The 26,996-nt window shown below is 53.1% G+C and overlaps 1 protein-coding gene across 5 annotated transcripts in view; it reads left to right on the top strand.

Moving 5' to 3' along the window:
* Positions 1-566: 566 nt before the first annotated feature.
* The window catches only part of LOC121465822 (calsenilin), a 70,255-nt gene continuing 43,825 nt past the window's right edge, over positions 567-26,996 (top strand). For 2 of the 5 annotated variants that reach the window (XM_041679224.1, XM_041679227.1), the window contains exons 1-2: positions 567-705; positions 10,423-10,591. In XM_041679224.1, coding sequence (XP_041535158.1) covers positions 603-705; positions 10,423-10,591 — 272 coding nt within the window. In that variant the 5' untranslated portion in view covers positions 567-602. Of the gene's footprint in view, positions 706-4,906; positions 5,038-10,422; positions 10,592-26,996 lie in introns of those variants that run through there. The other 3 variants (XM_041679225.1, XM_041679228.1, XM_041679229.1) reach the window with 3 other exon arrangements.

Here is a 26,996-nt window from a genome sequence, read left to right as displayed (position 1 = left end):
CTCATCTCCTATAGTGCTGGAAGGAGCCTTCCTGGGGATGCTTGGGACCCCTGATTCCTTCTTCCATCCCAGATCCTACTCCTAGAGATCTGGGGGGAGATCCCGTGACTGCCCAGAATCCCTGAAACTGGGGAAATGTGAAGTGCTTGCTCCAGCTAGGAAGGTTTCCATATTGCAAGGCCTGTGAGGGGTTACACAGAGGTGACTAACGACGCAGATCAGTAGAGGTGGAAGAACCCCAGGAGTCACTTCAGTGATGTAATCCCAAGGGCTCCCCTCTTTGTTCTGGGCAGGGACTGGTGTTGGGGTGGCCTCCCTGCTTTCCCTGTGACTAGGAAGGGAGGGAATGGACCACGTATGGGGGTGGGAAATGAGAGCCAGGGGCACCGAGAGGCTGAGGGACCAGGTTTAGGAGCCCTGGAGAAAGAGAAACTGGGGGGTGGAGAGAAAGGGGGAGGAAGGAAGAAAGGGGAGAGCAGAGGGAGGAGGGAAGAGGCAGAGGAGAGGTGGAGCTAAGACCCGGGAGGGAGGGAGAATGGAAGGAGTGGGCAGGGGGCGGGGGAGAAACCTCCAGTGACAATTGCGTCTGGGTCCTAGCAAACATGAGGCAGCTGCCAGCCCGACCAGGCAGTCTGGCTTGTTCGGGCTGCAAAGCGGGAAGGCTGGTGACAGTCCCCTTCAGCTGCGGAGATGCAGAGGACCAAGGTAGGTGCTGATGGGCTGGTGGCTTGCCTGGACTTGGGGAAATCTGGGGCTTGGGTGATGCTCTTGACTGGGGAGTGTCTTCACGGGTGTTCCTAAACCCACTATGCCTGCTGACCCGGTAAGGGGAAGCAATTGCTAGGGGCACCCTATCTGGAAGGCTGGAACTCTAGGGCTCTTTCGGATATAAGAAGCTCTGGGTGATTTGGACAGAAGAGGAAGAAGCTTGAGGTTAGTTCCGTGGCTGGTTCTGTTCAGTTAGGTCTCCGGAGCAGAGACCAGGGTAGCTGACCCTGAACCTAGCCTCATTGTCCTTAGTGAGACAGGGGAGCACAGAGACACGAGGGGTCTTGTACGTGGGTGCTAGCCAATGAGCACAGTTTTCAAGTAATCCTTCAGTTAATGAAGACCCCCCTTCTTCTTAAGGCAACATGAGGTCCCCTAATAAGGGCACAAGCAGCTCCATCCACCTCCATGGGGCTGTCAGAAGATGGCAAGAGAGGGGAGGCAAAGAGGCAGAGTTCATGAAACAGTTGTGAGGTGAGGGGAAGGATGGAGCCAAGAAAACTCAGCTGTGCCCCAACTTAGCATTGACCCTCAGAGAGTCTGGCCTGGAGCCCAGCATGCTGCCCAAATTTCCAGGATGGTCTTGCTCAGAAGGAGGAAGGACCAGATCCAGGTCCAGTTGAACATCCCAAATAAGGAAATCAAGGTCTTATAAAAAGAATAGACATTGGACTGGTATCTGGCAGTCTCTCCCCCCAAGAGATGACTTTCTGTCCCCACTCCCTGTCCATTCCCCATGAAGACAAGCAGCCCAGGGAGGGGTGTGGACTGGTTTCAGGCCATACTGCCCCAGAGTCAAGGATACTATCCCTGCTCTGTTTGGTCCATTGCCCAAAAAGACTCAAAAGAATGAGCAGATGGAACAAATCCTTTTGAGTACCAGAGCAGGGCTCCTGGAAAGGCACAAGTGTCCCTCGCAACCTCTGGACTGACAGGGAAGAAGCATTGGCAGCCCTCTGTCCCAGACTCACATGCACACTGCATGCAGCATGGGCTGTGTACACCCACAAGCATCCGTGTGAGCATGGACCTCACGGTCATGTAAGCACAGTCACATAAACCTGATGACCACCCCTGCTCCACCTCCAGAGTCAGGCAATGTGACTCTGTGTAACCACAGACACAGGGATTTCTACAGCCATGTGTGCATAGATGTGCACACAGCTGGCTCTTTCTGCCAGCAAGGGACAGCCCCCTTTCCTTGTTCCTCTCTGGTGGTTCTAATTTCCAGAAGTCTCCTTAGGACCTTAACTACCACTAACACTACTAAGTGGCAGAGTGAGTGACCAGAGTCCATTTGGCCATTCTCTTGGCCGTTATGACCTCTACCATGACCAGAATTGGGCACCCATATAGTTCATCATCTTATGCCTGCCCCTGGAATCCTATGTGTAACCTGGTCCACAGAGATGGTGGTACTGGGTGAAGGCCACACTGTACCATACCAGCAGGTGATTATGAGACAAGCTTTGTCTCTAGCAGCAGAAAGCACACCAACCAGCATAGGCTGGGAGTTGGTCCCACTTGCAAAAGCCAATAGCTGCCCCCCCAAGTTCTCCCTTGACTTCTCCCCATACACCCCAGCCATCTCTTTATTGCCTCCCCCACTTGACCCTGCAGAATGGGCACTAATTGTCTTCATTCTTCATGCTGCCAAAGCTTGGAGTGGGCACTGACCACAGTGGCAGGTCTCCTGAGCCAAACCCTTTGTCAGGAGGAGTGAGCCAACAGCATCCAGATTCTGAGGTGACAAGGTGTCCTCATGGACCAGTTTGGCCCTGGGAGCCTCTCCAGCATCTTGCAAGATGGACCTTAATCCGTTCTGTTCAAAAAGACAATAACTGAGTGCCTAGACAGGGTAGAGATGGAGGTGGCCCTGAAGGACCGCCCTTCCCTCTAAGCCAATGTCCCCACGTAGCCCACGTCGTAGTTCTTGGTGTCATTGTCGTTCTTCCTCTGCGGGTGAGGAAAGGAGGTGGATCCTAGGCTGCCAGTGGTGTTGGAACTGGATTTGAACTCTGTCTTGTCCTCCAGGGCACAGACCCCAAGCACTGGGTGGGGTGGGAGGCAGGGAACGGTAGGAGCAGACTCCAGGGGAGAGGAGCGCCCTTTTATCCAGGCAACCAATGAGGGCTGAGTCTAGAGTTTGTGACCTGTTTGTACCTTCAGCCTGCTTCTCAATGACACAAGTGCAACTCTGCCTCAGCCACAGCCCCTGCCTGCATTAGCCCCTGCTTCTCCTCTCAGGGCTGTGGCTCTAGACGTGTGAGTGAAAGAACCCCTACTTCTCCGCTCCTCTTTTCTTTTCTGTTTCTTATAACCCAAGCAGGCTTTGCTTTGTGCCAGAGAATGCACTTGAACTTCTGGTCCCCGACCTCTAGGTTCTGAGCAGTGGAATTACAGATGTGCCCCACCATACCAGTTCGTGCCAAGGCTCAAACCCAGGGCTTCATACACACCAGGCAAAGCATTCTAGCAACTTAGCTCACCTCAGTCCAGTCCCCAGTTTCTCATCCTCATCTTCCACAAAAGTTGAGAGCTGTTTGGTTTGCTCAGGCTGGCCTTAGGGGCACCCTCTGCTCCCTTGACCCTCTGGGTCTCACTGGGATTCTCAGGAGCAGTTGCAGGCTCTCCCATAAGGCCTCCATGAGGGTTTTCAAGGCAGAGAAGGAGGAGGAGAGTTTCTGCCTCGGCCAGCCCTGCCCTGTCGGGAAGCATGCACAGTGTGGGTGACTCACAATGCTCCCCCAGCTCCCGGCCCCAGCTGACTGATGTTTTCCCCCTTGAACAGGTGCATCTGTCAGCTGCAATCAGCCCACATCCTAGAACACCACAGAGCAGTCATGTGACAGTGCCAGAGCTGGAGCTGGGGGAGCTGTCAGGGCAGGAGGACAGCCAAGAGAGGCCTGTCCCTCAGCTCTCCCTGTCCTGTGTCAGCACTCTGTCCAGCTGCCCCTTCCGTTGGGCTTGCGCCCCACTCCTACTCTGTGAGACAAAGCAGAGACACTAGGCTAAGGGCATCATCCCCAGCTCCGTCACCGCTGTCTTCTGCTGCCTTTAGCATATAGGTGACTTCTGGGACAAATAGGAGCTCCTTTTCCCTGGTGCCATGCCCATGTCAGGCCTTACGGTAAAAGCCTCTCTCTGGACAGGCTCTCTGGGCAGTGGTCCCAGGCAGCTCGGTTCTAGATAGGGCTCTGCCCCCATGCCGCTGAAGCAAACTTGCCTTTCTCTGGGCTTCTAACTTCCTGCTGGGATTAGGATATGCCCATAACCTCTCCCTGGACCCCAGATGGACTCAGGCCCTTGTGTTGTCCTATGGGCAACTGGGAATACCATCCCGCAGCTGTCACCAATGCCCCATAAGTATACAGAAAAGTGGCAAGCCCACCAGCTCCTATCCTCACTATTTGGGACTAGAGAGTCCTGACTGCAGAGGAAGTGGCTGGTGAGGGCTCGGGCTGCCCCTGTGGTCTGGGAGCCCCGCCTCTGCATCAGATGGGGCTGGGACAAGCACGAGCTCCTTCATATCTCAACGATGTGAACACAGACATGTTACTTTGCCCCTCAGTGCCATGGTCTCATATCACCAACCTCCTCGAAGGATAAAATCCTTCACTAGCACATTTAGCCTGAACCTTATATATCTGGTTGCTAGAGTATAACCTAAGAAGGCAACCTGACAGAGAGGGTTACTAATGAACAGCTTAAGTCAACCTGAGTTGTGGAGCGTCCTCATTGCCAGGGATAGGGGAGCGCTTGTCCTGGCAAGTTAGCAGGCACCAGACACAAGACTGGGACTGTCCAGTTCCGGCCTCCTCTGCTGCTGCAACACCCGAGTCTGAAGCCCAGAGACATGTGCATAGTCACATGTGCGGGTATGTACATCCCAGTACGTGCTCCCACCCACAGGGACATGTGACTGTCTCAGCTTCTCCTGCCAGGATGAACTACCTGGCTCACATCTGTGTGTGTCAGAGTGGGTGGCGGACTTAGGATGGCAAAGATTCCCAGTCCCTGGGGGCCTGCACGACACAACACCCACCAGCACTTTCTGCCATCTGTCCCGTTTGACGGAAATAGAGCGAACAACTAATGGGTGCTGGATGAGCCAGCGTGCATCTAGGCAGTCCCTGGAAAAGGAGGGGTGCAGGCTAGCCCCACATCTGTCTCAGACCCTGGCCTTAGGACAGTCTTCCTGGACAGGAAGGGGGTGAGAACCTGGAGCACCCATCCCCTGTCAAGGCCCAGGAATTTCTGTCAGGTGAGGTAAGTGCTCCAACCATTAGCGGCACTTCTAATTCTACAGAGTAGAGGTTTTGGAGTTTTGGTTGTTTTGTTTTTAATAAAAATGAGCAGGCAGGCAATGTGGTCCCCAGGTAGCAGACCCCTCCTGGCCCCCTTAGATCTCCAAGCACAAGGTTCCTGAGTTTGGAGTTTGGGGATTGCTTTTGCTGCCTTGCACGGGCAATACAACCCCTAACTTGGGCCCAGAAAGATAATCGCCGTGGTGGGTAGGGGGCTCGTTGGCATGCATTGCTTCACCTGTGTTCCCTGTACCTCTGGGAGGGCATTCTATGATCCCTATCTGCAGATGAAGAAACCAGGGCTTGGGGTAGTCAAGTACCTGGTCCAGGATTGCCCAGCGAGAACATGAGGGCCCAGCATTCAAATCTCTGGCTGACTGGTTATGGGCCTCTTCTCTCTGCACTCAGCTGCCTGAAATAACTCCAGCCTGTCGCAGATCCCCCCACCTGCCCAAAGCAAGGTGCAGCCTCTGCACCAGTATCCAGTGTGTCCTGGTCGCTTTTAGAAAAAGTTTTTACTGCTATTTCCATCCATGAGGCAGTGTGCTCGTCTTCTTTTGTGGTGTGTGTGTATGTGTGTGTGTGTGTGTTTATGAGTGTGTATATCAATGCACTTAGAATGCACATATTTGCCTGATATGTCTCTGGAGAATTGCTAGATATTTTGATAGAAGTATGTTAGCCTTTAGCTATACAGCATTTGGGTAGCATATACCCACTAAATGCCTCTACCAATCTTTCCTAGGGTTGATACTTGGGGTTCTCTGCGGCCAGGGACTACACTAGCTGCCAAGATTCTCACCTCTGGGTACCCCAATAGTCTGGCTCCATCTTCTTGCCAGACAGACTCTCACAGGGGGTGTTTCTTGCAGGTCATGAGCAGTGTGCAGGACAACTGTACCACGGGCATCATGGCTTTCGGGGAGCCTATGTAGGGTGGGGAATCACGTGGTAAGATGTTGGAATCAAGGGGCTGATTTGGTGAAAACTCTTGGGACAACAGTATCTAGTGCCTAGATGGACCACCGTCAGGATAGACAGAGGCCTCTGTCTCCATGGGAACAGGCTTCTGATTCTGACACCAGCATCCCGGCCCACACCTCAGCACATCCTAAGCATCTGGCATTAGCCTCTCCACTCCATCCCACATGCACAGGGATACAGATCAGAGGATAATTTTCAGGAGTCAGTTCTTAATCGGGCGGTGGTGGCGTATGCCTTTAATCCCAGCACTCGGGAGGCAGAGGCAGGAAGATCTCTGTGAGTTCGAGGCCAGCCTGGTCTACAAGAGCTAGTTCCAAGACAGGCTCCAAAGCTACAGAGAAACCCTGTCTCAAAAAACCCAAAACATAAAAAATTTTTAAAAAGAGAAAAGAAAAAGAAGAAAAAAAAGTCAGTTCTTTTCTTTATCAAGTCCCCAGGTGCTTCCACTCACTCAGCCGTCTCATCAGCTCCAAAGGAGACTTTTACTGAATTAAGTATGGTGAAAAAGAACATAGATAGACCCCACGTCCACTTTGCCAGCCTGGGATATATGGCAACCTGACTCAAACAAACAAACAAACAACTAGTACAAGCGGGATGTACAGTGCAGGCCTTTAATCCCAGCACTCAAGAGGTAGAAGCAGGTGAATCTGTGAATTTGGGGCTAGCCAGGTCTAAATAGTAAGATCCTATTTAAAAAAAAAAAACCCAGCTGGTACAATATCCCACCCATGCTAGAGACACTGATGCAGCCACCAATGTCATTCAAGTTGCCCCAGTATGTGTGTGGCTGTTAGAACCTTATCACCTGCAGTTCGTGCATCCGTCACTACCATCAGCACACGACACATGTGACGAGGTAGCTCTGTCCCCAGAGGTCCTTCTGGTTTACCCTACGGTAACCACACTTTCTCCTCCCTCTGCCCTTCCCCCCATCCAATCCTTGGCCTTTTAATCTGCCCTCCCTTGCTAACATGCTGTCATTTCAAAATGCTGTGTAAACAGGCTCACGTGGCAGGTGACCTTTCAGGACTGGCTTTTTGGTTCCGCTTAATTCTGAGTCTTGATCCCAGTTGTGATGGGTCCAGCTCCTCTCTTCTCATGGTTTGGACTTTCTGGGACAGCTGTACCACCTGGTGTCTACTGAGGGACATCTGGCTGTTTCCAGTTTGGGGTTCTTATGAATAAAACTACCATGAATATTCAATTATAAGGGTTTGTTTGAACATAAATTTTCAACCACCTGGGACAAACACCCAAGCATGCAATTACCATTCTGAGGACCTCCAACCTTTCCTCCAGAGTTGCTGAAGCACTCTGTGTCCCCAGTGGCCAGGCAGCTGTGACCCAGGTCTGCATTGCATTTACTGTTTTGGCTATTTTTTTTTTATTTCAGGCATGAAGTGTTTCTCATGATGATTTTTTTTAAAAACTGTGTTTATTTTTGAGCGTGCACATTCCTGTGTGTGTGTGTGTGTAGATTGGTGTCGGAGGAAAATTCTGTGGAGTCTGTCCTCTCCTTCCACCTTGGTGTGGGTTGTGGGAATCGAACTTGGGTCATCAGCCTTGTGCTGTAGGTGCTTTAGCCACCGAGCCATGTTGTTGGCTCTCCTGGTGGTTTTCAATGTGCATTTCCCTGGTGGCAGAAGATGGCATTTTCCCAGGTGCTCATGTGCCATCTCTGTGCCTGCTGGTGACACGTCTGTGCATGTTTCTTCTGGATAGATTGTCCTTTTACTGTGAAGTTTATGAAGTAAGAGGCTGTCAGATACCAGGCTCTGTGACAGAAAGAGCAGTTTACACAGGTACACATAGAAGTGTGTGCACACACACATACATACATACATACATACACACACACGAGTCTCAGAGCTGCCCTTCTGGAGGGACCTGAGACAGCAGAATAATAAGCTATTTTCCATATATATTCCATATTCCATATATATTCTTTTGCAGCAAGGAGGTGCAGTAACAGAGACTGAGATGGAGGCACATGGGAGTGACCTAGTTAGAACAGTGCTCCAGGGGTCTGACACCTGAGCGTGGCCTTGAGCATCCAGCAGACAAGTGTCCAGGGCAGGGAGCAGCAGATACCCAGACAGTGCTGTGGAGAGAGGCCGTCTGTGAGGAGCAGTGAGCTGAGGGCAGGCATGTGACATGGTTTGATTTGCCAAGTGACAGGCAGCCTTCAGGGACTCCAAGCAGGGGCAAAGGGATATTTAATTTCGGTTCCACTGTCCTCACTGACCCAGCAGCCTTCACTCTGTCACCTCCCCTCACAGAAACCATAAGGGGGCAGTGGGGTCTCCTCCCTCCCCTCCATGCCTTTGAGCCTAGGAGACAAAAAGAGGGTGTCAGAAGAGCTATTTAACATCCCTTGGCAGCTCAATCAGACCCTCTCCCAGACAGACAAGTGTCAAATATTCATGAGGATGACCCGTGCTCACACCTCCCTGTTCCTGCCTCCCTCACAGTGTGCTGGCCCCGGCCATAGGCTTGATGCCTCTCACAGGGCGGATATGGACAGGCTGCCTCCCTTCCCTTTGCCCTTCTTTTCCCAGATTTCTGTCACAACCTTTGTCCAGAGAGGCTCAAAGAGAGATTTCTGGCAACCCATACACATAGAGGAAGCCAGTTCAGGTGTCCAGACTTCACTCTGACTCTCTACCAGGGAGAAAACTAGCTCCAGGACCCGCTATCCCAGGGCATTCAATAACAGTTGCTTTTGGAGACTGTTGATCTGGTTAGGGAGCTTGGGGAGGCCCCAACCCCCACCTTCTGAAATCTCTCTAGGGACCTAGTCCCATGAACAATTACTTTGGAAGCCTGTGGCCAACATTACCCAAACTTTGGAGTCCCAATGCCATGTTACAGAGAGGTGTGTCCCCAGACTCCTCATGGGTTAGTTTTCTTGGCTGTAAAAGTGTGGTGTGGCCCACCTCACCGGGCTGTGACAACAAGGTGACTTGAGCTCAGACCAACGGGCACTGTAGGAGAAATCACAGGGTCCACCACACCCATCTAGGATTTGAGACAAAAATCTGCCGTGCCAGCTCTTCAGGTGGGAGTAGGGGTCAGTGGGGGTGGGGCATGATGCTCCCGGTTTCTCCTCCCCTCCCCACAAGCAGAGTCTTTAGCAGTGAATTCATGCGATAATGAAACAGCCTGCCCGGCCAACCCTGCCCCCCTCCTTGACCAACACACAGATTTTATTCATCGAGGCCATTTCTCTCCTGAATGAGGTGTTTAATAATGTAGAAGGCGCCTCAGATCCAGCCAGGGCATGGTGTGTGTGAGCATGTGCCTGTGTGTAGGTCTGTGGATGCATGTGTAAGTACATGTACGTGGGTTTGAACATGCAAGTGTGTAAACACCTTCCGTACAGGGAGACGCCTCTGTCCCCATCACTGGCAACCCCCCTCCCTCCACAGCAATGCTCCTGACTGCAAGTGAGCCTTGGGAAGGGGGAGGAGTGAAGGGCTGTTCCTTCAGGTGTGATGGGTAATGATGACTGTGAGCCAGGACCATACCTGTCCCGTTGCTGTGCTAGGGTGAGACTGGGCATAGACGAAGCAAACCAATACCCAGAGGGGCCATCGTGACTGACTGCCACCTGCCCAACCAGGAGCTACGCTGCCACCCCTAAGGACTGATGATGGCAGACAATTTGATAGCCGGGACTGAAGGGCAGGATTGCTATAGGCAAACAAATCCCTGTGCTCTGAATCCTCCACAATGGCTCCAGGCTGACCTTTTCTGATTTACTGTCTCTTAACCCCCAGCTCCCCCTAACTGACTGGCCACACAGCCACGGGCATGATAGGTCATCAAGTTTGGTGGGGGTTCTGCCCAGGTGTTCACACAGACTTCATCTCCCCTCAGCTCACTTCCAGGTGAGAACTCAGGCCAAGCAAGGCCCCTACCTCACGGTGTCCCCTGTGTGACGCCTCTCTCTTCTCCAGGCCTCAGTCAGTTCTTGAAAAAATCCTTCAGCTCTGGCAGCCTGGCTTGTGGAGGGGCCAGCTTCAGATGAACAAGTCTGGGCTCACTTCTCTGGAACCTTCTTCTAGGGACCCACCCTATGACAGAGCCTGAGTGTAGAATAGAAAGAAAAGCATGGAGGGATGGCAGGGCAGCAGAGGGTTCTCTCTCTCTCCCTCCCTCCCTTCCTCCCTCCCCCCCTCTCTCCCTCCCCCCTCCTCCTTTCTCTCTCTCTCTCTCTCTCTCTCTCTCTCTCTCTCTCTCTCTCTCTCCAGAGATGGTTAGGACTGGCCTCACTCGGGATATCAGAGTGGCTACAGGACCTTCTGGAAGTTCCCTCCGTGAGCCCGTTTTAACGTCCTCTATGTCTATTCCCTCGCAGCAGGAAGCAATGAAGGCGTCAGATGGCAGCCTCCTAGGAGACCCTGGGCGCGGACCGCTGAACAGAAAGGAAGGCCTCAAGTGGCAGAGGCCAAGGTTCACCCGCCAGGCCCTGATGCGCTGCTGCTTGATCAAGTGGATCCTGTCCAGTGCTGCCCCGCAAGGCTCAGGTAGGACAAGAGTGACTGGGTCCAGAGAGCGAGGGTATAGATCGCTCTGAGCCCTGTCCGTCCTGAGGCCACAGAGGCCACTTCTCTGGACCATATTTCCTCCACCTCTGCTGAGAAATTGCGTCTCTCTTTGTTCATATCTTCTTCCCACAGATGCCTTGTGCCGCACAGAACTGAGCTCTAGTACATGAGTGTGGTGCAGGACTGTGGCCCCCGGGGACAGAGGAGTGGGGTCACACACAGGTGGGACAGGGATATCGAGGCGGCTGGAGGCTGGGAAGCCGGGCTCTGCCTCACCCAGCACTCCCCTGGCGCTGCCTTGAACATGCCACACACCCTTTCTAAGTTCTCCATAGAAAAGGGCTCTGGACCCACCCACAGAGCGAAGGCATAAAACACCATAATCTAGGTGCTCCCGCTTCTTGCCCCATGCACCTAGAGACGGAGGCTGGGGATCTGGGGCACTCACGGTGCGGAGATGGTGTTGACAGCGCGCATGTTTTCAATGGCAGAGGGTGTGTGCTCGGCCAGGAGACCTGCTTTACGTGTTAAACGAATCAGTTTTCTTGCTGTGTGAGTTCCAGGGAGCCTCGGTCTGTTGTTGGACAATGGGCACAGGGAGTGTTCCTGGTGTCCCAGGTGGGAGGGTGCTCATGAGCAGAAGAGAGGTGACAGGCACAGTGGCCTGTGCATGCATGCGCATGAGGAGACAAGGCTGCAGCATCCGGGGACCCCGTCTTTATCTGCAAAGCCCACCCCAAGTTGTTCGTTGCTCTATTCCATTCCACAGAAAGCCTGGCTTTGGCGGGCTGCTCTGCCGCTCGTAGCTGGCATTGTCTCTGAGCCTTTCCCACAGAAGCGCTAGAACGTGTGGGGAAAATTCATGCCCCCCTCCCCAGCTGTTCTGTGATCCTGCAGGCAGCAGAACATATTTAGTCCTACCCTCACAGTGATGTGTGATCTGCACTGGGGTGAAATATTTCCCACTGTCCACCGCGGTGGGCACCAAGAGCAAAAGGAGCTGTGGCACCCCTGTGTGACCTCTGAGTGTGTCCAAGGGACTCAGCTCTACCCTCAATGGCTCACATTTGAAGGGGGACAGCCCCTTCAAACTCAGAGTGCCCCTTGGCACCTGTCACCCTGAATGACAGCTAGCATCATGGGCTTGCTGAAGCCCTCTGTTTTTCCTCACGATGCCCACTCTGACCCGCAGGCCCTATCTACCAGGCAGTGGTTCTGGATGGGGCTGCACACCTGAGCTGGCAATGGTGGAGAGTTAGAAAACAAACAGGGTGTGTCACGGTCACCACAGGATGGCATCGGCCACACCAAGGGCCCTGCCCCATTCTGGGTAGCTTCTTAAAGGGCAGGGCCTTTTCCCAATTACTCCTTTAAGAGGTACACAGTAGAGGGTAGAGCCAGGCTAGCGTGGACTAGTGCAGCCCGATCTGTGTTTGCATGGACAGACATGTTTATCGGAAGTTGCCAGGCACCGAGAGGAGATACAACTGACGGGAAGCAAGCCGTATGAAGCCGGCACTGCCGTCGGCCTCTTGCTTCATCTTATTTAGGAGTTCATGGGCACTAAAAGAGACAAACGGCTCATCGGGTTCTCCAGCAATTGGGGCAGGGATACCACAGACTGAGGTGTGGAACCCCCATATACCCTGACTCCCTTGGGTGAGTTTTTCAGCCTCAGTTACTCAGTCTAAACATCCATCTGCACCCCTTAGAGAGGATGCCACCGGTGTGACACACGGGAGGTTTTCTGCGCATGTGAAATGCCATGCTCTAGTCGATGAGTCGGCTTCTCCAGTCCGGGTGCATAGAACAATAAGCCGCATTCAGGGCATCTTTGTCACATGTCCAGAGAGGCCTGCCACGGTATCCTGAGCACTGCATGCCTGTGGCGGCCCAGCGCCCCAGACGCCGCTGCCCTTGCTGCTGGTTATTTTCCATTCAGCAGTAGGCTCAGAAAAACCTATCCGGGATGGCTGGGAGCAGAGGTCAAGGCTCAGCACAGTGCCCCTGAGACTTGAGTGAGCTGGGACCTAAATACAGAATGGGGCAGGACTCAGGGCCGCCCAAGTGGTGGTGAAGGGGCTGGTCCAGTTGTGGCTGTGCCCTGAGAGGCACTACCCAAGGGGACAGCGGCAGTGGTCTCTAAGATGCATGGGCCCAGAGGGTGGGGTAGGGCAGGAAGCTTGACCTTCCCACCCAAAAGCACTTATTCTCAGCCCAGGACCCTGGGGACATCTCCTCCATATGGTGTGCCAGAACTGTGACTCCGGCCTGCTCTGTGGGTGGCCCTTCCTGGCAGAATGCCTTCCCAGGCTTGGTTTCAGGTGTAGCTGATGCCACCAACTGGACAGACCTGCTTCTCAAGTCTGCCTCCCTGGGAGGCCTGGGAGATTTGGGTTTCTTCAATGACCTGACTTAGAATGAACTCCTTCCCAGAATGGCCTGGGGTCCTGGCAACTGAGTGAAACAGAAGGTAGAGCTCCCCCCCCCCCCCCCCCCGGGTCCGGGGAAGGTCACAGCAACTCTAAAGGAGCAGGGAACCAGTGCAGGATAAGGCTCAGGTCCGGCTGCCACCGTGGGAAATGCCACCCATGCTGAGTAGCGCTTGTTTCTGTGCCGCACAGCCATTCATGGAACCGAGGATGTGCTCCTGCCCCTCCCCCTCCCCTGAAGTGTAGGCCCACAGGCTCATCGGCCATGCAAGTCACAGGATCAGTTCAGACTCAAGAGAGGACAGTTGCACTCCCAGCACTTGAGCAGAGAGAACATCTTTGATCCACTCCAGAGTCCCCAAGTTCTCAATCAAGCAAACCAAGACTTCACTCCTCAGAAGACTACACCGTTTGTGGTCCTGCCGTGGGAGTGATCCCCGTCGATGAGTGGTATTAGGATTCCCAGAGAAGCTGCTGAGCTGAGACACTGTCCTCTTGCTACTCTGAGTACCTGGCCCATCCTCTTTATCTGAGAAGAGGAGCCCAGAGGAGCCAGGTACCATCTCAGCCTCTGGGGCAAGTCCCAAGGGTATCTCCTCTTGGGGCTTCTTCCTTCAGAATCTAAACTCTCTCCCCTGGAACCCAAAGCAGGAAGACAGGGGAAGCACTGAGGGGGTAGGGTGACTGAAGGACCACCTCCTGGCTTCACCTGGTCCCTGGGCCACCTTCTGGACAGAGAGGTCGCTCGTGTTTAGTACCATGTCCTGTGTACCACCGTGTCTAAATCTGGTAGCTGCTTCTAACCATTTCTGGTCGTTAGCTGGCACCTCTACTGTGCCAGCTGTGCCGGCAGTGGGGAGAGGATGGTAGAACAAGAAACAAAACCCTTGGTCAATGACAGTGATGTATCTGTGTGTAGTAATGGCTGTAACAGGAGCGCTGAGGGGTCTGCAGCCAGGCTCCAGTGGTGCTTGGCTACAATCACTAGCTGCAGCTGAGCTCGGCTGCCACCTGCTGGTTTACTGGGCACATGACACCAGCGCAGCCAGGGCAGCGGGGAAGAGGAGGCTCTTCTCTTGAATGCTGAGTAATGTAAGTCCAATGGGATAAGTGGTACTTTGTTTATGGGCAGGTGCTGCAGCGGAGAGGAGAGGCCACCTGGCTCGTAGGCTGCCAGGCACCTGCCAAGCCCTGGCACCCTCTCAAGAGCATTTAGAAAGGATTCATTCCCCAAATGGGTCCCTCTCCGACCATGGCCCTTCCACCTCCCTGACCCCTGACCCCATGGTTAACCACAGGCCATGATCAATGGGAAACAGTCTCTCTGGCCACCTCTCCTTCCAGGCAGCGTACAAAGCAGCTGTGCACAGCTTTCTCCCCACCACGAAGACTGGAAAGACATCCCTTTCCACTGCCCTTGCCCTGAGGGGCTTCACTGCTGGGTGTCACCTTTCCTGACACTCTGCCTGTCAATCACATGGGATTTCCCTCCTTAAACAGTCTAAGAGACTCCACTGAGAGCATGGTTGAGAGGGAAGACAAAGCAACCAGGGGCTGAGCTGCCTGCCTACCTGTCCACCCCAGCCCTAGCATATTCCGCCCTGGCTTGGACCTCACTCACTCCAGTACACGTGGTGATAGATGCACACAGGGTCCACGAGGCCTGGGGCAAGAGGTAGATGTCCAGTTCCTGGGGATTAGCTCAGAGCTCATGGCCCCCTGGCTCCGTCTTCCATCGTCTCTACAACAGCCCGGTTGTGGTAGCCAGCAACTAGCTGTATTCAGAGGAAAGAAATTCTTGCTGAGGAAACATGTTTTTCTGGAAAATTGAGTGCATGCCATTCTCCTGTTGGGACCTGCGTGGACCCTGAGGGTGTTACAACTTTCCTCAGACACATTAACATTCACAGTTACTGAATATGCTGGCTCAAGACACCCAGAGCTAGAACTGCCTGCTGGGCCTGCTGTGTTGTCTCTGTATGTGCTCAGGAAACAGCTCAGCGCGGCATCCATGACCAGGTACACAGCAAGTGTCACCAAATACCACGCTTGGGTTTTGGCCTGGTTGTGTGCAGCACACAATGTGTCTACCTTCGTGGAAGCAGTCTGACTCTCCTGCATCCATATGTAACAGCAGCTCCATTTGAGTTAGGAAGGAACAGAAGCATGCAAGCTTGGTTCTTCAGCCCTGTCCTGCTTAGCGGCAGAGTGGAGCTTCAGCCCCAGCCCTTACCGCATCGTTCCAGGCAACGGGAAGAAACAGGCACATGGAGGGAGAAAGTGCTGCTGCTGTGTCAGCAAGGCAACACGAGCACAGAAAGTTCTAGAAGACTTTCTAGAAGAAAGTTCTAGAAGACTGCTTACGTTCATTGGCCAGAACTAAGCCATGTAGACTGCAGGGATCGTGGAGAAATGACACTGTTTTTTTATTTATTTATTTTTGTTGTTGTTGTTTTGGTTTTCTGTTCTGCTTTAAGATAGGCTCTCAGATATTCTGTGTTGGCCTCAAACTTGCTGCAGAGCCAGGGATGACCTTGAACTTCTAAGCCCCTTGGCGTCTAACCCCCACCCCCCACCCCCGTGCTGGGGATTAAACCCAGGGCCTCATGCACACCAGCCAAGTGTTATCCTGACTGCACCACACAGTCAACCCTAGAATAGCAGTTTCTTACTGGGCGTATTCGTCCCTCTGACAGATCCTGATGTCTGGAAGTAAAAGCTGAGGGAAGGCCCACAGGATTGTCGCTCTTGATCACACAGAGCTCACGGGGTCATTTTGATGACTGGGTACCTCCTTGGTAGCCAGAGGACGTCTACAAGCTCTGGCATTTACTAGGTGCTCAGTAAAGGGAGGCAGAAGTTCCTGCTTCAGGTGTGCTCTTGCTTGCCCCGTCCTCATCAGAGAGACCACTTCCTCTCCCCATTCGCTTCCTCTCTGACACACAGGATGAATGCATAGAAGCCAGGTGTAAAGGGGAGGCCAAAGACCTGGGTGGGATGAGAGCAGGCTGCAGAGAAACCCTGGACCTGTGAGGTTCACACCCTGAGCTGCAAGTCACACTGGATGCCACCTCCTCCCAAGGTGCCAGAGCAATGCCCACCCCCACCCAGGACTTCTGCGCCGGCTGACACTTCCATTTGGGCACCAGTGAGGTCCTGGGTCCTGGAAGCTGAGGGGATAAGCGCAGGTACCACGCAGACTCAGGGATACAGAGCATCTCCTGGGCAAGGGCTGAAAGGCTGCTCGTCTTTGACGTTCTCCCAAGAGCAGGCACTGGCAAAGAGGCCAAGAGAGAGGCTAAGACCAAGAGAGACGTTGAAAGATTAAAAGAGAAAAAAAAAAGCTAGAAGTGGAGGAGGGCATCCTCACAAAAGAAGGGTGCTGAGTCTCGGGTTGGGAAAGGCAAGCAGAGAAACAGGACCTGGGCAGCGCCATGTCAGGGTGCGGTGAGGGCTGCTCCCCGAGGCTGCAGGAGTGTCAGCATGGCTGTAAGAAGCACCTGGGTGACATCATCAGCTTCTTCTTCCGCTTCATCTCCGGGAACCTGGCTCGAGGTGAGGGCTGCCTTGCTGGGTCAGGGGTACCAAGTGCTGGAAAATGCCATTTGGGGCTGGGGGCTGGGGACTGGGGCCCCTCCTCTGGGAAGCAGGGATAACGGTACTAGGGACTTGGGAGCAGGATCGGTCTTTGAGACTTGGACGTCCACAAAAGGTCCCCTTCCCCCTCAGAGGGCCAAGCCAAGGCTTTCAGACTCATAAGTTTGGAGAGAGATGGGCTGGCCAGGGACAATTCATATCTTCATAGTAGATATAGACCCTCGCCTGCCTAACTGCTCTAGAGAGCCCGCCCCATCTTGCACAAGTAAACTCCCTCCTTCCCTAAGGACTCCTCTTTCATCAGAGACAATATGGGCCTGTCATGCAGAGGAGAGAGAGGGAAAGAAAGGGAGCCAGTGTGTGAGAGACTGTGTATAGAATGTATCTATCAATGACAACCTTCTTCAGCTCCTCAGAAGCCCACTCATCTGGAAGGCTGGGAAGGAGGGAAGGGGATCCGGCCTATGCCCTAGATCCGGCCTGGGGCTGGGAGAGGTTTCAGAGAAGGCGACTTCTATGCTGTTTCCTCTGCCTCTCATCCAGGCTTGGCAGGGCCTGCTGACGGGCAGTGGGCACTTGCAGACCCAGAAGGGGAGGGAATCCTGCAGATGGGGACCTGAGAAATAGTGTTGAGAGCTTCAGACCTCCTGGGCTCTTTTGTCCTATGCTGTATTGGAAGAAAAGGACCTAAGCTAAAGTTGTCACATGGTTCCCCAAAGAGACTTACTATTAAAACCATCAAACAGAGCCCTCGCGGGCATGTAACACAGGAACCAGCCTTCTGTTCCATGGAGATGTCAGCCACCCAGAGGGGTGACATGCTAACAGTCGACCTCACTCTCCGGGGTGGAGCCTGTCTCCAGGCTTCTCTTCTGCCCAGCCTGGGGCACCACATAAGAGCCAGGCCTAGCCGAGAGCTGTCGGGTTAACACATAGCCTTTTATTGTTGTCGCGTGTGCACACACAGGCTTGCGGCGTGTGCTTAAGGATCAGAGGACAGCTCTGTGGAGCCAGCTCCCCCCTTGTACATTCGCGTGGGTCCCAGGGATAGAACTCAGGGAGCCGGACTCAAGCGGCAAGTGCCTTTACCTGTAGAGCTGTTCCCACCAACCCACCAAGAACATGTTAAGGACAAAGACAGGAAATTGCAGTAGATTCGCCCATCTCCGGCTATGGATGGATTAGATATTTAATAATAACTTAAAATGCCAGAGGAATGAGAAAATGAAAAGACAGGTGTCTGCCACCACCAAGCTGTCCAGAGGGAGGTCAGAGTCTGTGCCAGCGTAGGCAGCTCACGGGGCTGGGAGGGGACCCACCCTTCTAGTTTGTCAGAAGGGCATCTTTTGATGTCTTGTCACATGGTGACTTTCATCTCCAGAAGGGCTTTGAGGGGAGGGTGGAATTAAAGATGGCAAGAGTAGACTAGTTCCAGAAGAGACTCCAGGGACCCGGACCAGGACTGAGGAGTGCAATGGAAGCCAACAGGACACTGGCCCATGACCCTGCTTCAGCACCTCATTGCTCCTGCTATCTGGGGACTTCCAGCTCTTTTCTGACTACACTTGGCTGGCCCCTCATCTGACATACATATAGTGTGGGGTGTGTGTGTGTGTGTGTGTGTGTGTGTGTGTGTATTCAGAACACATATAATAATGCCTGCTCCATGAGAGAAGGGGGTGATTGGCTTTCTTGCCAATAAATAAGCATTCATGGCCTGTTAACTGGTGCTGGTGTATAATTCCCCTGTATAATACACCATAAGGCTCCTGGGTGCTCTCTTGTTCTCTCCTCTAGAAGTCTGTCTGTCTGTCCTTCCCTCTTTTTTTAGTAAGAGTGCAATGACTTATACCTGATTAGAAGAAGGTTCAGCCAGAAATATCACTGGAATTATTAGGCTCAGAGCCTGAGGTCCCAACAACCCTAACAAGCTAGGCCCATCTGCTTATCCTCAGTATGCCACTCAATGAGACAAATAATAGTAAAAACTTTTAAAAATGGGTTTAATTCGATGTGGTCACATTGGGAAGGTTCTGGTGTGAGGCTTAGGTTGAACTAGAGGACTGGATGTTTTCATAACTAAGCAGCCCTAGTCAATTTGTGGTCTGGCCCATCCTTGACCCATCCAGTCCCAGGGCCAGTCTCATCAAGAAGTTGGCATGACAGATCGTCCCAGCTGTGTGGACTCTCTTCTGGAAGGCAAGCTCCTCCTTTCCATAGCACCGGTCGTCAGCCTGGTCCTTCTCTTAGCACAGGATTCCTGGAGAAATTTCAGTTACTTGGGAGCCATTGTGCCAACAGCCTGGCAACCCAAGGGAGGGGCACAGAAGTCCTTTTTTTTTTTTTTTTTTTTTTTTTTTGGTTTTTCGAGACAGAGTTTCTCTGTGGCTTTGGAGCCTGTCCTGGAACTAGCTCTGTAGACCAGGCTGGTCTCGAACTCGCAGAGATCCGCCTGCCTCTGCCTCCCGAGTGCTAGGATTAAAGGTGTGCGCCACCATCGCCCGGCTGGGCACAGAAGTCTTTAGAACGCCCTCACTCCTGCCAGGACGATAATATTAGGGAGGTTACCTGTCTCAGAGCAGGCAAGGGGAGAGCAAGAGCAGCCCCTAAGCCCCACCCAAGCTGCCTGCTCTGGCAGATAGTTGTAGAATCCTAGGCCTTGAAGGGGCTCTCTGGAGCTTAGACTGAGGCCCCTTAGGACAGTCTGGCTTTGATTACAGCCTGCTATGGTGTTTAGGTATCAAGGCCAGCTGAAGGAATCCTGGGTCACTGTCACCTTTGACCCTTTCTGCCTACTGGCTGACATGGTCCTTCCTTACCTTGTGGATGATTTCTGTGCAGGAGTTAGCAAGTGCAGAAGGAACTTCACCTGGGGCCCATGGGCAGGCCAATGTCATCCATCTGTCTCTACAGGCAACTGTGGTGCCCTGCAGTCCTGACTCCCAGGTGCTGAGCTGCCACCTTTTCCAGGTCAGAAAATGGATCCTGACTTTCTTCTCCCAGGTACACAAGGGTTCTATAGAACAAGCCCTCAGGCTCCAGACTGGTGACAGGAATCCAGGTCACACCCAGGGCAGCCAGAGTAGCCACAGTCATTGCCTTGACCCTGCTACAGGTGTTGGGTCAGACCCCTCACCCTGGTCTCACATCCCAAATTCCAGGGACCTACTCAGGTCACTGAAGGTGGGGAGAAGAAAATCGTCCATCGCGTCCCAAGATAACTCTTGTAGATTGTAAGGATGTCCTGGAGCAAGGCTGCTTCCCCAGTCCCTTAGTGTGCCCCATGGAGTCATACTTCTGGTGTTGTCCTTTGGAAACTCCCGATTTACAAAGGGTAAGACACGAAGAGCCCCGACAGTGAGAGATTAACACTGTGAAAAGCCCCCCACCCTAGAACCCCTCGAGGTGGGTGCAGAGCAGAGGCCAGGAAAGGCTGTCAGCTAAAGCAGCGGAGACCATCCCTACCCTGTCACAAAGTCCATATGGCTTGAGTTACCCAGCTATCATTGTGATGTACTAAAAATATTCTCTGACAAACAGACACAAGAACATACCCCAGTTCCGCTGACCTCCTAAATGAGGATGCCAGCCGAGTGGCAAAGCCTGGTTCAAATCAGAAAGAAACCCAGGGAGGCGAGAGGGCTTGGGATGAACAGGGCATAAGCAAGACGGCTCAGTTATACACACATGATGGGAAACAGAAGACCAGAGGCCATGAGGGGCCATTCACAAGGGCACCTTCTCTATCAGAGGAAAGAGGAGCTTCTCAGACCTGCGCCTTTGTGTATCGGTCTCCACATCGCTCGGCTCTCCCTGGCAAGTCAGGTGCTGCTGAAGGCAGGCCGGGAGCTGCTCTGGCAGACCAGCTTAGCATCTATTTCCACAGTTTGCAAACAGAGCCCCATCTGCTAGGCCAAGCTTCAGCTCTCACCGCATCAGTTTCTTCCTCTGAGGGGTGAGATGGGTGTAAGGATGAGGTCATTGAGATGGTCGTGCCAGATGCATGTGGAAGGAGTGGCTCTGTGGATGGCTTTCTGCCTTTATCTTGTCGCTGGGCGGCTCCTGGCTTGGCTCTGCTCTGTTCTGATGCTGGACATCGAGCAAGTCCCTCAGTTTACCCACCCTTCTTCACGTGGACACAATAGCATGCTCTTTGGGATCCCGCCAGCATCTGTAAGGGATCACAGCAGCAGCTGGGCAGGCATTAACAGAACCTGACTTTGTGGCCCTGAGCTGAGGTTTTTTTCCTTTCTGTGTGTCAGTTAAGTTAGTTTCCTGTCTGTGACCGAGAATATGGAGGGTAAGTTTCCAAAGTCAACCTGTTGTGATTTCTCCCCATTCCACTTGCGCAGACACAAGGCCTGTGGGGTGGGGAGCTGGGCGTGTTGTAGCTTCCATACCCTCACTGGCAAGGCTGCCCTCTCATCTCACACCTTTGGTAGTCGCTGGCTGCTGCTGTCTGAGTTCTGGAAGGTCCCCTGTTCCATCATTGCTCTGTGACCCTGCTAGAACTCTCTCCCAGGCTCTTTCTAGTGAGGTGGAGCCCACTAAAGCCCACCATGGGCAGTGCAGCCATCTTTCTTCAGAGAGAAATGGGATTTTTCAGGCCAATAAAGCTCCAGCCTTCCAGGATCCTTCCTGTTCCAGGCTCTGCTCACTCTGCCTCCCTCCTCTATATGTCCAGATAAATGAAAAGAATGGGAAGAGCCTGCTGGAGCACCGACTGATGAGGTGGGCAGGGATCCTCTTCAGAGGTGTTTTGGGCTCCTGGGTCCCAACATCATCACCACTTTCCCAGCCCGACTCCTCCCTGGCGTGTATGGGTCTAAGTGGGCAGGGTGGAAGGTTTTGGGGATTTGGGACTGCCATTCCCCCATATGCACACCAGAGGGCAGCAGAGGCCGAGGCAGCCGGCAGTTTGACCCTTTCAGGGCAGGTTTTACACAGGCTGTTAATTTCTTCTGACACATCTACTTCACACCTTAGAGGATTAGAGGCACAGGATCTGGCATTTCTGGGCTTCCAGCCCTCTTTCAGGATGCATCCCGATTCCCTGAGCTGAGCCAAGAACAGACCAAGCGCCTCCTCCAGTTGGCCACCCCCTACCCCTAGCTATCCATGAAATCTCTGTTCTAATGACTAGGACTCTGTGTTCCTGGGAACGACAAGGCCCTCATCCTGCGACACCCCAGAGGCTTCAGTGGGTGGGTGGGTCCTAGGGTGTTGCCTTCAACGGCCTGCTTTTGTGGTGCTCCTCATTCCAGTGTGACAGGGAGGGAATGGAGCTGAGAGGTTCAGGGCGGGAACATCTACATTTCCAGATGCTTCCCTGGATGCTCAGGCCAGGGCTCCTGTCCTCCAGCCTCCAGCCCTGTACCCTTGGTGTAAGGGAAATGCGGGAGAGGAACAATGACTGTCCTTCAGCAAGGAACTAAATGCATTCCCTTCCCAAGGCTTAGCTCTGGTTCTCTTTGGAAATGATGTGGAAGACAATGAATAACTGGGGTTTTATTTTTATCTTAATTTTTTTGAGGCAGTATCTCTCTATTAAGTTTTCATGCCTGTCCTGGAACTCAGTATATAGACCAGGCTGGCCTCAAACTCACAGAGATGTTCTTGCCTCTGCCTCCCAGTGCTGGGATTAAAGGCATGCAGCACATACTGGGTTCAAAAAGCAATACCTTTTATGACTTCACATCAGAAACAAAGAATGTGCTCTTCTGGGCTTTTCCAGCATTGAAGAACATGATGGGGGTACTCAAAGCCCAGAGACTACAGCTCAAGATGCTTGAGCCTGGTCTGGGAGGTTGAAGAAAGCTCTCCAGGAACTGGCTTAGTGACAGGCAACAGCTGGGGCAAGATAAGAGGCGCCTCCTGGCCAGACAAACCAGATCTCTGCAGAGCACAAGGCGTGGCTAGGCTGGGGACAGTCACAGCCCTTTACCTCATGGTCAGCAAATGGCTCCGCAAAACACACACACACACACACTCACACACACCAAGGCTAGAGTGAGGACCCAGGCCTAAGCAGTGAGCAGAGGCAGGGATCCGCTGGAACTCAGCCAGGATGGGCAGAAGATGGCAGTAGCAGCAGCTACACTGGCAGAGTCAGCAGGGACAAACACCCACAAACCTGCCCCACAACCTCTAACTTTCAAGAAGGGCCCAGCGACAGGATGAATTAGCAGGAACGGGACACCAGCCAAAAGCAACTTGAGGTCTCTCTGAGCGCATAGGGTGATCTCAGGCCATGGGGCGAGTTAGGGATCTGAGAAGCCATTGTCTTCTGCCCCCAAAGCGGAGGGGTTAATCTAGAGCGTAGGGAGATGCCTGGCTCCTCAGCACCTCTCCTGGCTGGAAAGAGGTGTGGCCAAGGTGGGCAGGGAAGGGGAGTGAACTGAGTGCTTGCTCTGGGGTCAAACCGATTGTGGTGCCGACACCCATGCCACCAGCCTCCACTCCTACCACCTTCCATGAGAGAGCTTGAGGCTTAGAGAGGAAATTGTTGGATCCGTCCATTCACTCATCCATCTGTCCGTCTATCCTTCCTTCCATATACACGCCCACCCGTCTGTCAGTTCATCCACCCACCTGTTTGTCTCTATTTCCAGCTCTTTACATGGCTCTCTTGGTCTTGGTGCAGGTAAAAAGCTAGGGGCTCCATCTTAGCACTTGGCGGGGGCGGGGTATGAATGCACAGTGGATGGCTGAGCTATTTCTAAACACAGATCTCACAAGGAAACGGGTTGAGGAGAGTCTATGGGGAGGCTGGAAGGCATAGTGGGCAGGCTTAGTACTGTGTGTGTGTGTGTGCACGCGCACACACACGCGCACACAAGTGCACTAGAAAACACACACACATGCTCACTCTCACCACTCTCGCAGGTGTGATGAGAAGCGTGCCCGTGACCTGTGTGTTGGGGACCAGGTGCTGTTGTAGCAGCATTGATAGATAGCCCATGATGGAAGGGTCCTTGGAGATCTGCTGCCCGACACAGGAGCAACCAGACTGTATGGCCCCTTAGTGCCAGGAGTCAGTGGCTGTCATGTCAGAACCTTGTAGGCATAAATGGAGGTCTTTCTGCCCTGTCTTTAGATGAACCCTCAGGCTATGGGCTAGAGAAGGGCTAGCTCTGAGAGGATGGAAAAGGGAACCTCAGAGGAGGGTTGGAGGGCAGGGATGGTCCTGGGGTTCGCCCAAGGGTTCCTCGAATGGGTTGGGGAGACCTAGAACTGTACCCTGGTGACCTGTAGCAGGTCCCTCCATCCCTCAGCCTCTGTTTCCTCGTCTTTAGGATGGAGAGTGGCAACGGAGCCAACTCCCCGCTGCTGTGAGGATTAAGAAGTAGCAGTCAGCTAGGGTACTGGCACTCCAAGTTGGCTTCTCCTGTTGCTGAGATAAAACACTCTGAGCAACCTTGCCCCAGGAAAGGGTTTATCTGGCTTACACTTCCGGGTCAAAATCTATCACGGAGGGAAGTCGGGGCAGGAACTCAAGCAAGAACTGCAGAGGAACACCGATGTGACCGCTAGCTTTCTCAGGCACAGCCAGGCCACCTGCCCAGGGACCGTGTGGTCCACAGTGGGCGGGGCCTCCCACCTCAATCATTAGTGAAGACAGTGTCTCTCAGACATGGCTACAAGCCTCTCTGAGCAAAACAAACCTTCAGTTGAAGTTCCCTCTTGTCTGGTGACTGAGCTGTGTTGAGCTGACCATAAAAACTGGGTCTGTTCACGCTAGGCATCCAGGAAACTCCACGGCGCCTGGGTCAAGGCTGAGCCTCAGAGCCGCAGAGACAACACAACCGGTCTCATGCCTAGGGGACTCCTAGAGAGAGAGCCCCTCTACCTCCGGGGATGTGAGTAGATTCTATTTTAATTAAGCCCAAGGCCTGGGGTAAGAGCAGAGTGCCAGGTGTCTGTCTCCATCTGTGGCCCTGCCAGCCCACAGGCCAGCATGGTTTACATTACTGCATGAGAGGCTTATTCATAAGCACTAAGGTGGGCATTGCCAGCCCATTTTATAAGTGAGGACAATGACCAAGGGAGATTAACAGTATCCATCCATCCATGCACCCACCCACCCATCCATCTGTCCAGCTGTAATCAGGCTACTCCAGAAAAGCTGCACCTGACCCCACATCTGAGTCCTTAAGGAGCTTGTGTCACAGGGACCCTCATCAGGGGTCTTACACAGCACCGGTCCAGCTGCCAAGAAGGTGGCAAGCGGGGAGGGCCTGGAACTGCGTCTCTCTGGTAAGTTTGACAGCTGGTGGGATACAGACCCCTGTGTGGAGTATGCGAGTGGCTCACACATTTCGCCAAGTAAATATTTACAGCCATTATGGCAATTGATCGCCTTCGATCCTGTGCGCAGCTGTGAGAGAGCCCTGCTTACTCATGCTTTCTTAAAAACAGCTTCTTCCCCTGAGCGGCTTTAATAATTCAGCTCCTAATTGTCTCCGAGCGCAAGCCTGAAAATGCCAACTCAGGGCCTTCCTCCCCACCCTAGTGCCCTCCCATCTTCCCTGCAGGCTCTCGCCGCCCCACTGCTACAGCCCCGGTCCCGACTGTGGCCGCACTGGGGAAGGGCCTGGGAGCTGGTGGGTTCTGATGTTGTTCCTGTGCTCTGCTGAAGCCAGGAGGAGAGCTGAGTGTAACTGAGCTCCAGGACCAAGGAGGAGCCAGCAACAGGAAATTCTAGCTGCTGCTTCCAGGGCACTTTGGATAGCTGTAGGTGGGGAGAAGACACGGGGCACTTTAGGCGACAAGGGAAACCTATGTGGGATAGGCACTAGGCAGGCTGCTGCCAGTGACCACGCCTGCCACAACTGGGGGTGGGGAGTGGGGGAGAAGCGAATATTGACATCATGGCTGTATATGCCGCCACTCTCCCGGTGAGTGATGCTCTCCAGTGCCTCCCGAGGGCTGTCCCCATCTGCACATAGGATAAAAGTCTGGGGATAGCATGGTGTCCTAACCCTGCCCCTGATGCAGGGCATCTATAGCTTCATCCTGAGCTCTGTTTCCTTGTCCAGACAGTAGGTTAATGCAGGAGGTGCTGTGGAAGAGTCTCTTGTGCCTCCTGCAGAGCATCTGGGAGGTGTGAAATCTTGACAGCCAAGGGACCAGGCCTAGCTGAGGCCAACAGTGAGGATCGCACACTGCAATGACCACCAGTCCCTGGGAAGGGCTGTCCATCGTGGCAGAAATTCCCACTGTCCATGGCAGACATCTGGGACCATGAGGTCTCTTCCTAGACTTTTATTTTCTTTTAATTTATTTTTATTCTATGTATGTCTGTGTACCATGTGCATTGCAGTGCTTGCAAAGGCCAGAAGAGGGTGCTCTACCCCCCAGAACTGGAGTTACAGACAGTTGTGAGCCACCAAGTACATGCTGGGAACCGAACTCAGGTCCTCCAGAGCTCAGCAAGTGCTCTTAACCACAAAGTCACTTCTCCAGGCCCTTCCCCTCCATCTTAAACTTTTAAACAACAGTGGGCCCAGTCTGGGATAAGAGGGTGTGACATGCAGGCTGGGTAATGTCTGGTAGCCCAAGTTAGAAGACTCCACGGAGGAAGGGTGAAGTTGATAGTAAGAAATCAGTGTCTGAGAGGTAATGGTTAGGGCTCACCCTTTGGTGACATCAGTCCCCTCTCTGTGTAGCTTGATTTAGAGTCTAATAAGACCCTTTGACTAAGCAAGCTCAACCAATGACACCTGATTCGGCTGCTCTGGTGAGAAAGGACATATTCTCAGAACCCAGGCAGCCAGGCAACTAAGGGTTAGCTGGGATTTCCCAAAGCCAACTCCAGATTGCATGAGCAGGCCTAGGGTTGGCACGCAATGTGAGTGCCCTCTAAGCTCAGGAGGGATGTGGCTATGGTGGCAATTAGATTCTATTCTAATCCAGAAGACTTTAAAGGCATTCCTTTGGGTTCTCCTTAGAGGTTTTACTATTTCCTCCCCTTTTAGTTGATTGTCCCACTGAGAATTCCAGGGTTTTTTCTGTGTCTCAGGGAAACAACAATTTATGGATCAGGTCTATGCCTTAGCCAGGGGATGTGTGTTTGGGATTCCAGGTTCCAGGTCTCGGTCTGTCTCTTCCCATTGAACTCTGAGTTCAAACTTCAGCAAGGACCATTGTTTGGTATATCAGTGCCACAGATGGACAAACTGGACAACAGGGCCCTGTGGAGTCACATCTGCTCTCCTTGGGCCACACACGCACTCACACACACACCCATGCATGTACACACATGCACACACACACATGCACACACACGTACACACACACGTACACATAGCTCATTGAGTCAGTTACTGAGGACATATAGCTCACCCACCCAAAGA

Source organism: Microtus oregoni, unplaced genomic scaffold, assembly GCF_018167655.1.
Source record: "Microtus oregoni isolate MIOR12 unplaced genomic scaffold, Mior012 000031F_ref0000149, whole genome shotgun sequence".
NCBI classification, from domain to species: Eukaryota; Metazoa; Chordata; class Mammalia; order Rodentia; family Cricetidae; genus Microtus; species Microtus oregoni.
Note: the sequence above shows the minus strand (reverse complement) of the source record. Positions and strands in the feature narration are given on the sequence as shown.